This window comes from Myxine glutinosa, chromosome 8 (genome assembly GCF_964187855.1).
Source record: "Myxine glutinosa chromosome 8, kmMyxGlut1.1, whole genome shotgun sequence".
NCBI lineage: Eukaryota > Metazoa > Chordata > Myxini > Myxiniformes > Myxinidae > Myxine > Myxine glutinosa.
In genome coordinates this window covers 29,283,886-29,299,027 of record NC_136268.1, presented here as the reverse complement: position 1 = coordinate 29,299,027, position 15,142 = coordinate 29,283,886, and the positions used below count along the sequence as shown (strand labels likewise).

Here is a 15,142-nt window from a genome sequence, read left to right as displayed (position 1 = left end):
AAACGACCCATGACAGGAGCTGAATATTGAGTGTTACTGCACACCCCTCATCCCCAACAGCCAGTTAAGTTTGTTTCTGTGGCACTCTCCCTGCGGATTCCACACAGGTACGACTCGAGGATGCATTGGCAAGATCAAGGCAGCAACAGGTGCACTTTCTGGCAGAGCCGGTGCACTCAGAGCGCATTGGCTTCCAACAACATCTCTTACAGGATGACCTCGTACAACTGCGTGCTCGCCTCTCACAAGCTGTCACCGTATGTTAACGCGAGCATGTGGGACATGGGAAATGGTCATTTTCCCCATTGTGCTCATGTTGTAATCACACTGCAAAGACAGACCGACACAATCTGAGGGTTTAATTCAGTAGGGGAGGGGGTGGGGAGGAGGGAGAGGCTAGTCGCCTATGATGTGCACATTTACTGTTCCAATTTACTACTTTACCCCTCTGTTACTTATTTATTCGACCTCCTCGTACCCATGCCTTCTGTTTTAAAACCATTCCTTGCATTTTTTTTTTTTGCATTCACTTGTGTGTTTGTCTGTCTGTCCAGGCTATAACCTTTTTTTAGCCATTTGAGTTTTGTCATCACATTTTCAATAAAGCTTTATTATGAGAATATGGAGAAGACAAATTAATAATTTGGTCCAAAGTTAAAAGGTCAGCGTCATAAAATCGTCAATTTTTTTATCCAATTGATCTGAAATTTTAATAATTTGCATGTTATGTCACTGAATTAGTTCACCAATCAAAAGCTAGAAGCCGATTGTATATATTTTTTTACATCAAAAGATCAAAGGTCTATTCATAAAAGCATCAATTTTCATCCGATTGACTTGAAATTTGAGCACGGTTTGCATGTTGGGTCAGTGAAGCCTATTGCTTTTGAGGTCAAAAGGTCAATGTCACCAAAAAGTTATTTTGTTTTTCAATTTTTTTTTTCCGCCGTTTTTGTTATGTTTAGCATATACGAAAGAGGAAGTGGAAGAAGAAGTCTGAATACAAAGCAGACATGGATGGGCTTTGCATTTTCAGATGCTTTCTGGTTTACGATGGTGTTGTTAATTGTACTTTAGGTGTTAATGTGGGTTATTTTAATTCATCTTGATTCAATGTTCTTGAAAGTAAAGTTTACTGCCTGAGAGGTTATTTGCAGATGGCTAAGTGCTGGTGAGAACAACTACAGGAATTTGTTTTTAAAACAATTGCAGATTTAAATAAATAAAAGAAAGAAACAAGCACAGATACATTCAAAGTACACTGCCCCCATGCCAAATAAATAAATATCCCCCATCGCGGTATTGCAGGGGTGCCTTTGGCGCCTGGCGATACCGCTGTACAGCTCATAGAGACTGTATTGGGAGGGAGAGGTGTACAATAATTGATTGATTAATTGCATCATTAAAATCAATAAATAATGATCATAAAATATTTTCTTAATCAATTGTGCTTCATCTAAACCACCAGTGCTTCATCCGAAGCTGTAATTTTTTGAAAATTAATAAAATAAGTCATTAATCGGGAAAATTAAATAATTAATCAATAGATCAAAAATATCCTTTATGACCATGTCACTTGGTCACTGACATGCCCGAATATCAGCTTCCTAGCTCAAAAGGTACCTGAGATATTGCCCAGAGGAGAAAGGAAATAAATAGGTACCTAATCAATAATAATTAAATAATAACCATAAAATAATTAAATAATTAATCAATTGGCTAATATAATATTTAAACCACCACCGTTTCATCCGAATCTGTAACCTAAATTTTTTAAATTAATGTACCCATTAATCGAATAATTAAATAATTTATTGATTTATTGATTAATCAATAAATAGCCTTTACAGCCAAATCACTTGGTCATTGTCATGTCCAAATATCAGGTTCCTCACTCAAAAGGTGCCTGGCATAATGCCCAGAAGAGAAAGGAAATAAATAAGTGCTTAATTAATCGATAAGAATTAGGTAACTAATCAATTAATTGATTAATCAAAAAACAAAAATCCATTTTTGCCACAGCACTTGCTCACTATTGTATCGAAATTTCAGCTTCCTAGCTCAAATGATGGCTGAGATATCGCCCGGACAAACAAACAAACAAACAAACAAACAAGAAAGGAATCGGAGTGAAAATTGAGTACTCCCTTTCAGCGCACGTTGGGGCCCGGCAATGACGTCATGCAGCACCTGGAGATGGAATAGGAAAGGAGCGGTGTACAATACAGTCTATATATTGTGTGAAAATAGTCTTGTTAATTCAAGTGGGGAAACTTGCTGATTTGTATTTTGATCTCGGCTTCCCTCGTCATCCTTTTGGTTTTCTATTGATGATGTGGTCTCTTGGGTTTTGATACCTTTATCCTTGGGGATGCATCTTTTAATGGTTTTGTCTTTTAGCTTTGTTTTTGCTTGTTTGCAGGAGGTAGAGAAGGTGAATGCCTCCCAGCAAGAATTGAAACAACAGGCCTGTACTATTCGAGATAAACTTTCTTTACAGCTGGAGTGTCTCAGCCTGGAACAGGTAGGTACTGAATATTTTTTGAGTGGATATTAGTCAAACTTGGTGCAGGTATCATGTATAATGAGCTAAAGATGAGCTGGTTAGATTTTGGGGTCACGAGGTCAAAGGCCAAAGTTCAGAGGTCATGTTAAGTCAAAATTATGTTGCCGCACTAACTTGTGAACAAGTGATGGGATTTTGAGCAAACTTGATATAAGTATGTATATTGTATATATGATGCAAAGAGGAACTGATTGGATTTCGCCATCAAGAGGTCAAAGATCCGAGGTCATGTCAGGTAAAAATGTGATAACTTGAGAACAGCCGAAGGGATTTAAATGTAACTTGGTACAAGTATGTATACTGATGTAATAATGTGGGCGGAGGCATATCGGTCGTGTGACGTCGAAGAGTGTCATTGTAGTTCCTTAAGAAATGCCTCAACTCCATTGGGAATTGAATTAATTCGTTTATGGATTATGTTTGAGTCGATCTTTTCCCAGTGGTGTTGTAATGAACTCCAGAGCAAACTCAGACTAATCATATAAAATGTATCTTTCTCTCAAATGTATTCACCCTGGTCCCTGGTCCCTGGTCCCTGATCCCTGGTGTTGGCTTAGCGGTCAGGGTGCCGGCTTAGGATCCTGGGTTCGAATCCCGGTCGATCGCTGAATTAACGCCAAGGGGGTTGACTCAGCCTGTCATCCTTCCGAGGTCGGCAAATTGAGTACCAGTTCACTGGTAATTCCCTGCTTGTCGTAAAAGGCAACAAAAAGGGTTGGCGGCAGGAAGGGCATCCGGCCGTAAAACATTGCTTCAAAAAGGGGACCCGAAAAACAACAACAACCACGGTCCCCGAAAAAGGCCAACCCCCGCTTGCGGGGAAAAATGGCCTCTAAAGGTGTTTTTTTTTTTTTTCTCAAATGTATTCACCCTTCATTTATTCTGTTCAGATAAAGTGGCAGTTAATAATAACTATACTAAATTAAAGAATATGGATACATACATATCTTCAATATTATGACAAATTTGTCTTTGAAATCGTGATTTGAGAAAGCTTGGTAATGATGTAAGTGGACTCGTACTTTTGCACCCGACTGTATCTACAGTATATACACACAAATCGAACCCCCTACCATGATGAGGCAGCACGGCACAGGAACCCAACTACATAAGAGGAACCCAACTAACTTTACAGAACTGTGGAATGTACGTACTACAGGATATTTGGCACAATATTCCTGTACGTGCTTCAGTCGTACACAGAAAGCATGGGTAAAAGAGTGCTGGCACTCAAGAAGCGACAAAGGGTGGACGCACGAAGTATTGACTGATACGACAAAATGACCCTGTTCTTGTTATTTACTTCAACAATTTGTTTCATGTGCAATTATACAGGCTGTTAATTTATGTGCTCCTCCTTATCACACCAGGGTTCAGCAGAGTCAAAGCGACAGGACCAACTCTGCCGTCTTCTCTGGCGTATTGAGGATGTGCTTAGTGGCCTCAGTGTACGCAGTAGCATGGAGAAGGCTCCTTATGGTACAAATCCTGCATTTCTACATAAAATCTTGCATTTAAGAATTGAACCTGCTTTTAAACCACCATAAGCCCCCCCTGTCTTCCTCTCTCTCTCTCTCTATCTCTCTCTCTCTCCCTCTCTCTCTCTCTCTCTCTCCCTCTCTCTCTCTCTCTCTCTCTCTCTCCCTCCCTCTAAGCTAACCTGTCTCTGCGGATTTAAATAGTTTTGTGTTGGAGTATTTGATTAATTTTTGGAGCTCACCATCGGGTAGGGTTCCTTCGGTACTTGGGATAGAAGAGAAGAATTGGGGATGGGATGGGTCAGAAAGAGTGGGTGTTTTGAGGAGGGGTGTTGGGGGTGAGGGAGGAGCAATAGGAAATGACAAGAAAAAAAGACATTGTTGCAGTTGGCAAACCGTTTTGGGTTCCCGGTTCGAATCCAGCAAGTCGTGTTAAAGCAACCGTCGCCCACCTCAGGAACTTCCTGTTGGATCTGCGTCTGACGACCACTTTACCGTACTCATTGAATTCCCCAAAGCGGGCGAGGATCACACCGGTAGGCGTCCAGGTGATCGATTTGATCAGGCTGAGCAAGCCTTGATTATATGGTGTGTGCTTCTGGTGCTGCGGGAGCTGTGACCAGTTTACATTTAACAGGATTTGTTAAACCACCAGACAAAGCCACCACAGCAACCAATATTCACCCAGAGATCAAGTCAGATTTGTAAAGCGTTTTAAGCAACAACAAGAGCAGGAATACAAGAAGCAATACCATATACACAATAAGAAAACCTCATACGCGCCCATGATGCAAATGAACAATCGGGAGATACTCAATTACCTAAGTCCTTAAGGACTTCACTCGTACGACACTACATAGACCAGGAGGGGGGGGGGGGGGGGGGGAGAATTTACGACACAATAAGATTTATTGGGATGAATTCGATGACTTTCCTTGTGGAGGAGAACATCCCTTGTAGGCCAAAACATCCTCTGCTGGGGTGACAGGGGAGGGTGGGGGGGGAGACGTGAATGCGTGAGGTGGTGTGGCATCGGCTGGATGGGCAATGGCTTCTGCTTGGTGAGCTGCCAACTCCAGTAGCCCAACGGCATTCTATCAGGAAAGTTCTTCCCCAGGTTCCTGACTGGTCCCACCTTTTATAACCTGACCCACTAACATCGCCACTAAAAATTCTCACCTTTCCCCTCTGCTTCACCATTGGTCCATGGCCCTTGGCTGAAGTCCCTCCTATGAGCCTCAATGAGGGGAAGGGGATGGATCAAACATGGATAGATCAAACAGAATATTAAAAGGGGATAGATCATCAAACAGATCTGGATTCGGACCTGAACCAAAATCTAATCGTCTTGTTCTTATCACTTAACCAACTCGTCCACCAAGTTCAGTCATAGCTCATCCATAACTTTTTTAATATCATGTTATATATTTGCTTTTCGCCCGATCTCTCAATGGTGAAGAATCACTGAAAAATTAAATAATTCTCATATCCGAATCCACATTCAGATCTTCACCAAAATCGATTCGTCCTTGTCACACACACAACCTGTCCACCATGTTTCGTCCAAATCCGTCCACAACGTTTTGAGAAACCCTGCTCTGTATCGTTTTTGGCCCTATATCCCAATGGTGAAGAATGACTTTTAAAATTCTTGTAGCCGGATCCGAATCCGGATCTTCACCAAAATCTAATCATTTTGTCCTTGTCACAAACCTCTGTGACAGAACAAACTCTGTGCCAAATTTCGTCCGAATATGTCCACAACTTTTTGAGATATCTTGTTTACAGATAAACAGACACACAAACAGACATACAAACAGACACACAAACAGACACACAAACAGACACACAAACAGACACACAAACAGACACACAAACAGACACACAAACAGACACACAAACAGACACACAAACAGACACACAAACAGACACACAAACAGACACACAAACAGACACACAAACAGACACACAAACAGACACACAAACAGACACACAAACAGACACACAAACAGACACACAGACAGACACACAGACAGACACACAGACAGACACACAGACAGACACACAGACAGACACACAGACAGACACACAGACAGACACACAGACAGACACACAGACAGACACACAGACAGACACACCGACAGACACACAGACAGACACACAGACAGACACACAGACAGACACACAGACAGACACACAGACAGACACACAGACAGACACACAGACAGACACACAGACAGACACACAGACCGACACACAGACCGACACACAGACCGACACACAGACCGACACACAGACCGACACACAGACCGACACACAGACCGACACACAGACCGACACACAGACCGACACACAGACCGACACACAGACCGACACACAGACCGACACACAGACCGACACACAGACCGACACACAGACCGACACACAGACCGACACACAGACCGACACACAGACCGACACACAGACCGACACACAGACCGACACACAGACCGACACACAGACCGACACACAGACCGACACACAGACCGACACACAGACCGACACACAGACCGACACACAGACCGACACACAGACCGACACACAGACCGACACACAGACCGACACACAGACCGACACACAGACCGACACACAGACCGACACACAGACCGACACACAGACCGACACACAGACCGACACACAGACCGACACACAGACCGACACACAGACCGACACACAGACCGACACACAGACCGACACACAGACCGACACACAGACCGACACACAGACCGACACACAGACCGACACACAGACCGACACACAGACCGACACACAGACCGACACACAGACCGACACACAGACCGACACACAGACCGACACACAGACCGACACACAGACCGACACACAGACCGACACACAGACCGACACACAGACCGACACACAGACCGACACACAGACCGACACACAAACAGACCGACACACAAACAGACCGACAGACAAACAGACCGACAGACAAACAGACCGACAGACAAACAGACCGACAGACAAACAGACCGACAGACAAACAGACCGACAGACAAACAGACCGACAGACAAACAGACCGACAGACAAACAGACCGACAGACAAACAGACCGACAGACAAACAGACCGACAGACAAACAGACCGACAGACAAACAGACCGACAGACAAACAGACCGACAGACAAACAGACCGACAGACAAACAGACCGACAGACAAACAGACCGACAGACAAACAGACCGACAGACAAACAGACCGACAGACAAACAGACCGACAGACAAACAGACCGACAGACAAACAGACCGACAGACAAACAGACCGACAGACAAACAGACCGACAGACAAACAGACCGACAGACAAACAGACCGACAGACAAACAGACCGACAGACAAACAGACCGACAGACAAACAGACCGACAGACAAACAGACCGACAGACAAACAGACCGACAGACAAACAGACCGACAGACAAACAGACCGACAGACAAACAGACCGACAGACAAACAGACCGACAGACAAACAGACCGACAGACAAACAGACCGACAGACAAACAGACCGACAGACAAACAGACCGACAGACAAACAGACCGACAGACAGACAGACCGACAGACAGACAGACAGACAAACAGACAGACAGACAAACAGACAGACAGACAGGGGTGAAAACATAGCCTCCATCCACCTTCGGTGGCGGGGGCAATAACACTCATGATAATAGGATAATGTTAATGTTATTACAAAGCTATATTAATACCAATAATATACCCTCCCCAAGAGGTTTCCTCTTTGGTCAAGCACCACGTTAAGATTTATAAATAGCTTATAATGCCGTGTCATGGAAAACCTTTGCCAGAAGTAAAAATTTTATAAACCACAAACACGTTAAATTACCTTTTTAAACAGTCGCTACTGCTGTTTAACACTAAAATGAAATAAATTTGGAAGGATCCCGACATCTATAATATATGGGTAATATAAGGCAATCTCTGATTGTCACGTCGACAAAGGCACCTGAGCGAGGATCTACAGTAGCCTATATACCCCACCATGGTTAACAACATGACCCTTCCTGCCGCTTCCATGGAGTTCTTCCAAGGTGTTTTTTGTGGCGTTTTTCCAAAGCCGCTTCTAATAACAAAATTAATAACAACAATAACGATAATACCATAATATTATTGTTATTACAAAACAATATCCCTCCTCCCCAAAGGGTTTTGTGACTTGCGATAATGCTCCCCCACTCCCCTCCCCGCACATCTCAACACCCTTACTGAAGGAAATTTTATTATAGGGAACTTTACAATGGTGAGGCATGACCTGGTCCTTTCAATGACCGGATCTAACATATTATGATGTCACGCATGGTCTGATCCTAAGTTAAAACAAGCCTGTACCCCCGTAGCCACGTGTGGTGAGGCGAGTGTAGCGAGCCGATCCACGCTAGTATCTACAAATGTGTCACCTCTGCAGTAGGTGCTCTTGATCCTTACCAGTAGGTGAACCTTTGGCTCGTGGTGACTGATGTGACAAATTCTTTCCTGCTGCACAAAAAAGCACCTTGCCAGTTTTTCCTCTTTATATTATTTTATTTTTTTTGTGCTAGAAATTGTGGTCTTTTGATTTACTACTCTTGAGAACAGCAAGTACACTTGTTTGTGTCCAACCATATTGTGCAGGGTTAGGGCATTTTCCTTTGTGCTCTTTAGTCTGGATTATGTTTTCAATAAAACCAAATTGACACACTGGTGTCAGCATCACGGCGTTGAGTCACAATGGCGCGGTCCTTCAAATGGGACATTAGGTCAGGTGCACGTCTGCTAGCATTGGCTTGTGGATATTTTGTGGATTTTACGTGATCCCACGGTGTCTTTAACAAATATTAGGCGAGTTATTGCTGACATCCTGAAGAGGCTACACATTTCTGCTCTAAGTAGCTTTATTACCCTCGCCTGAGGAGAGGGAATTGCATTTGAGACCGTTTTTTGTTTGTCTGTTTGTTTGTCCGCACAGAATAAATATGATTTTCTGTGCAACCGTTGGTCCGATTGACAGGAAATTTTCACCAAAGGTGCAACTCCACCTGTATAATTTTTTCATGATAATTATAACGTCATATGTTACATGGTATGGGCGCCATCTTGGAAAAAACGGAAAACTTTGCACCTCTATATCTCTGAAAGTGCTGCATAGAAAAAATTGAGACATAGCTCATTGTAAAGAACTTTCCATGTGGAATAACATATGTTAATGATGATGTCATAGGTGCATCCATTATGACGTCATAATTCAACAAGTACAAAACTTCATCCAATCAAGATGAAATTTCTTGAGCATCATCTAGGGATAAATCGGTGGAGGAAAAAAAAAAGATGACGTCATCGGGCATGTAGTTCGGCCGCCATATTTGTTTTAATACAAAATACTTAAAAAACACTTCCTTGCGAGGGTCTGCAATCTCTGATTGCTCTTTCTAATTGAAAGCAATTGAACATATTTAGAAATGATTACATCATTTCCAGCAATGTCCTACAATATCATTATAGGGATTCCAAGACTGCTGCCTTGTTTAAGTTTTGGTTCTGACACCCTATCACCTCTCTACCATTGATTGACAGTCCGTGGCAGAGCCTAGAACATGGCCAGGACAAGTAACAACAACTTTTTTGGTGTCTAAAAATAATGTTACCATGATCCCACCTACTTCACTCACTTTACCTGTTGATATTGTCAAATTCAAATGTTCTATGTTTTGTATGCACCTCCTTTAATGACGTTAACTTTTCTCAATACAGGAGCGTGGTTAGTTACAAGGAAGTTCCACAGTCATGTAGGGCAATAGTTTGCCATTCTAAATGTCTGAATGCTAATCCCTGTGTGTATAACATTCACAATCAAATTAATCTCCCTGTCTCTTCCAGCAACTGAACCCTCAAAAGAACTTGCAGTATCCAATTCATTTCACACTTCAGCTTCAACGTTCAACTCCAACCCTGGCTCAGTTCGCCATGTAAGTCACTATCAATTGTCCTGTCATTGTATGTGCTGGTGCCTTTTTATAAACGCTGATCTATCTATCAATTAATTTATTTAGAAGTGAGTGAGCGTTTATGGTTTTACATTGATAACTTTTTACGGTGTAGCCCATCGGGCAGAGCCGTCTAGAACAGTGTTTGTCTGTCCGTATGTATGTATGTATGTATGTATGTCCCCTCAAACGTATACCAATCAGAGCTGAGAATCTGGTCACATGACAGGGTGATGTCATTACTGTGGTGCAGCGGCTGACTCTCCACACACCGCCATTTTGATTTATATGCTGTTCAGGCCGAACGTATCGTCGAACCTGTCATATATCACAATCGCCATGCTCTACCTTTATGTTTTTCATTCAATGTGAAACACAAACAAACCGATTGTTAAAATGATGAAATATCGAAAGCATAGATATTACGTCTCTTCCAACAATACGGTACGGTACGTACAGGCCTTGGCGTTATGCCTCATCTTCAGACTGCTTCAGACAAATTAAGCCCAGGTTTCTTAATACAGTAGTGTATCGTTTCAGTAGTATTGTTTTCGTCATAATAATAATAATACTATAGTAAATATAACCATAATACTTTAATCCCAATGTCGTGAATGGAAGGTTAATGGATTGAAGCGGTGTATGGTTCATGATCAATGATGTGCGATGTTCAGCATTAATCTCTCTATAATGCAAGCAATCTCTGTGTGTCTGTCTGTGTGTATGTCTGTGACCGCTGTTTCTCGACAACCACTGGTCCGATCTAAGTGAAACTTGCCAGGTATATTGCTGGGGACCGGAGGATGTGCCTTTTCAAGGTTTGCTATTAATCGGACAAGTGGTTACCAAGTTATGGCCATTTATTTAGCAAACACATACGTTTTGTCTGTGAACGAAGGAACAGAGGACGAGAGCGAAGACCGAAGGAACGATGAAAGTTAAAAAAAAACATTTGCACGTACGGTCAAGCTACAGCGAAGGAACCACGTGTGTGTTTGTTGTTCTCTTCTCTTTGTGCTTTTCCTTGCGATGAAATTGCAAAATGGCAAAATATGTTGGCGCTAATTGAAGAATTGGCCATTAAAACTAATTTGCGATTAATCGTAACTGCGATATGCGAACTTCCGGACAGTGAGGCCTTATTTTTGGTACGTACGTCAACGTACGTATGTTCACGTACTTACCTCCCCGCACGTACGGGCACGCACTAGTATTAATAACCGAGGAAGTAAGGAATTCACCTCGGTTTTTTGATAGTAATGTCATTTTCGAAATAATTATAACGTAACGTTAATATTATAGTAAATGTAATCATAACACTAATCCCTTCGTAGTGACTGCAAACGCACTGGAAGTTAAAATATATCATATTCTATGTATTAAAGAAGCGGCAGTTTTGTGTCCGTTACATCATTACGTCTATGATGTCATTACGACGGCTGCTCCACTGACCGACATTTTAATTTACAAGTATACCTGCTCACTACGGGAGAGGCAGGAAGGGTCATTCCTCTTGGGGTATATAGATTACAGTCGATCTATGGTCGGGTCTCAAGAACTTTGGGTGTGTGTTCATTTACCAAGTTTATTGTGGAGAGATCGCCAAGTGGTTTAAACATTCGAGCAAGCACTCCATTCAAAACCGATAAGGAACGGATGGCTTGGCAAGCGCTAGCTAGCTGCATGAGCACACTTCCAACCCTTGTGAGGTATATAGTGTTACAGACACGACTTTGATGTTAGGGTGGGCCGAGCGGAATGGCCGCCGTGTCCGCACAAGTTACCCGATTATACTCGAACGTTGACTAAATCGCGCTATGCTAAATCAATGATGGAAAAGACACAACGGCTGGATTAAAATGACACGACACCAAGGGTTCAGTTCTCAAGACCTCCGGAGGAGGTTATATTAGGGCGGAAGGTCAGATTACAACTACAAGAGGGACAGCATAGAAAGACAGGCACTTAGACACACTTATCTTATTCCCTGACAGACGACAGATAAACAGGACAAAAACTGACTCACACGGGGATTGATGGCAAGGAAAGGCGGGTTGGTCGATGGCTCAAGGTGCACTCTTGGCTCAGGGACAAATCGACCCGGTCCGGTCCAATAGATGCGGGGAGGTATCGTCGCGCTGGGGGTGGCGTCCTTTGCTCTCCGTAGTTCAGGCGCATCTGACCTCACATCCGGTTAGTCGTCGCGTATATCCGGCGGGGAGTGACACGCCCTCGGCTCGTTAGCTCCGCCCCAGATGGAATCGGTCCGCCCTTGTTATTGGGTGCGGGGGGGTTACCAGGCTCCGCCCTTGACGAGGAGCTGACAGGGAGCCCCTTCGTGGTAACCCCGTCGGAGCGCATGGTCAATGGCGGCTAACCGAGCCGGTGTGAGGACGCACACTCCCCCCGCGCCGCGCCGTTGTTGTAGTTGTTGTTGTAGTTGTTGTTTGGGGAAGAAGATGGGAGGAGGTATGGGAAGGTCCTAAACTCACTACTGGTGCCATATAATCACATTCTGGTGCAACGAAGAGTCAGAATTAATGGAAACGAGTCCTTAACTGACATAGACTAAGAATAACTAGCAAGATGTCCTATAGTTGTCTACGTGAGATGCGGTGGACCTGGGCACGACATTTAATGGGGGAAAAAGGGGAAGGTCGGTTCTACAGAGTGTTATTTACAGGCAATGGGACTAGGGAATGGGGGATTGGGGATAGTTGGGGAGTATTGGGGAAATAGGGGAGTATTTACAAGCGGATATTGAGGCCAAGTCCCATATCCGCAACAATAGATTACAGAAGATCTTCGCTCAGTTCTGTAAGTAAAGCTTACCTCACGGATGTCGGGATTCCTCCAAATTTCTTTGTTTAATGTTATAAACAGCATTAGCGACTGTTTGAAAAGTTAATCATGTGTGTTTGTGGTTTATAATATTCTACAAGCCCGGCTACGCCGCTGTTAGACTTTCGGTCTTGTTTTTTTAGGTAAAGTTTGTTTATGACAGTGGTGGAGCCGATCTAAACGTGTAATCTTGTATCATGTTACTTTGGTGTCCGTTGTGACAGATGATGACTGACTGGCTGGCTCCGTGATACCTGGAAAGGCTTTGAGTGATCCTGCACAGCTCTGTTTGTTTCATTGTCTTTATGTAAAACCTTATTGTTTAAAAAAAAAATAATAGGAATACCAGTAACAATGTTTGGGGACCAATTTGTCTGTTCAAACATGTCAGGATTGAAAGGTTTTCAACTTAGAATAAACACTGCTGGAACATGATGGATAATGGTTAATATTCATAAAAGATAAGCTCCTAGTTTGCACAATAACTTCCATGATGATGTATAGTCTCCTTCACAAGTCGAGCCATAAGACCAAAGATAGAAACTCATCGGTATTTTCCACGATTGTTAAATAGTAAATACTAGGAAATGCCATGATATCACAGTGTTGCATACTCCATTTCAATTTGTTCTGCTGTTTATCCTGTGACTAGCACAGTGTTTGGATCATACTCCATATTTTATTTTGTTCATCATACAGGAGGAAGCAGCACCTCCACGGCCACCCTTGCCCAACATTTATGACCTCGACTGTTCGCTTCCTCCAGCTTTGGGCATCGATGATGGAGATCATTTGGCTCGCGATTCAATGGCTCGTCCTGCCACCGTGCGCGAGTTAAAGAGACAGTCGGGTGGCCGGCGGCGTGATAGAGATCAAGTAGTGTCGTCTGATGGAGACCTCACAAACCCAGTAAGGAAATGCTGCTTGGTTTTGAGTCATGTCGTGCATAAAATGGTATGAATAGAGATCTTAATATCAAGGCAGTTAAAAAGGGGCTCTTATTACTTCGACCAACAAAGGTGGTTGGAGGTTATGTCTCCATGTCATAGACAGACCCCTGTCTGTCTGTCTGTCTGTTTGTTTGTTTGTGAACAAGATATCTCAAAAAGTTGTGGACGGATTCTGACGAAATTTGACAGATATGTATCGTATATAACAAGGATGAAATTATTAGATTTTGGTGAAGATCCGGATTCGGATTCGGCTACTAGAATTTTTAAAGTAATTCTTCACCATTGGGAGATCGGGCCAAAGACGATACATAGCGGGATATCTCAAAAGGTTATGGACGGATTTGGACGAAACTTGTTGGACAGGTTGTGTGTGTGACAAGGACTAATCGATTCGATTTGGGTGAAGATCTGAACATGGATTTGGATACGAGAATTATTTAATTTTTTTGGTGATTCTTCCCCATTGAGTGGTATGGCTAAAACAAACATATAGCAGGATATCTCATAAAGTTATGGACGGATGTGGACGAAACTTTGTGGACAGGTTGTGTGTGTGTGTGTGTGTGTGACAAGGAAGAATCATTTCAATTTTGGTGGAGATCTGGATCCGTATCTGGCTAGTGGAATTTTTAAAGTGATTCGTCACCAATGGGAGATAAGGCCAAAAACGATGTGCAGCAGGACATCTCAAAAAGTTGTGGACGGATGATTTTGATGAAATGTGATTCTGTATTGTGATTTTTTTGGTCTACTCTGGGATACAAATTTCATTTCACTGAAATGGTCTACTGAAGTGATTTTTTTGGTCTACTCTGGGATACAGATACAAATACATTTCATCAAAATCATCCGTCCACAACTTTTTGAGATGTCCTGCTGCACATCGTTTTTGGCCTTATCTCCCATTGGTGACGAATCACTTTAAAAATTCCACTAGCCAGGTTAATTAGGATTGTGACAGGAATCCCTGGTGTTGGGCTAGCGGCTAGGGTGCCGGCTTAGGATCCAAGGATCCTGGGTTCGAATCCCGGTCGATCGCTGAATTAACGCCAGGGGGGTTGACTCAGCCTGTCATCCTTCCGAGATCGGCTAATTGAGTACCAGTTCACTGGTAATTCCCTGTTTGTCGTTAAAGGCGGCAAAAAGGGTTGGCGTCAGGAAGGGCATCCGGCCGTAAAACATTGCTTCAAAAAGGGGACCGAAAAACAACAACAACCACGGTTCCCGAAAAAGGCCAACCCCCGCTTTGCGGGGAAAAATGGCCTCTAAAGGTGGG

General features: G+C 43.2%; 1 protein-coding gene across 5 annotated transcripts in view; it reads left to right on the top strand.

Annotated features, from left to right (window-relative positions):
• The window catches only part of LOC137433094 (pleckstrin homology domain-containing family A member 7), a 184,131-nt gene that overhangs the window by 116,394 nt on the left and 52,595 nt on the right, over positions 1-15,142 (top strand). For all 5 annotated transcript variants that reach the window (XR_013624269.1, XR_013624267.1, XM_078783054.1 and 2 more), the window contains 5 exons: positions 108-257; positions 2,423-2,524; positions 3,937-4,045; positions 9,966-10,054; positions 13,613-13,822. Coding sequence is in view for 3 of the 5 variants with exons in the window: in XM_078783054.1 (XP_078639180.1) it covers positions 108-257; positions 2,423-2,524; positions 3,937-4,045; positions 9,966-10,054; positions 13,613-13,822 (660 nt within the window). In the remaining 2 variants the exon portion in view is untranslated. The remainder of the gene's footprint in view (positions 1-107; positions 258-2,422; positions 2,525-3,936; positions 4,046-9,965; positions 10,055-13,612; positions 13,823-15,142) is intronic.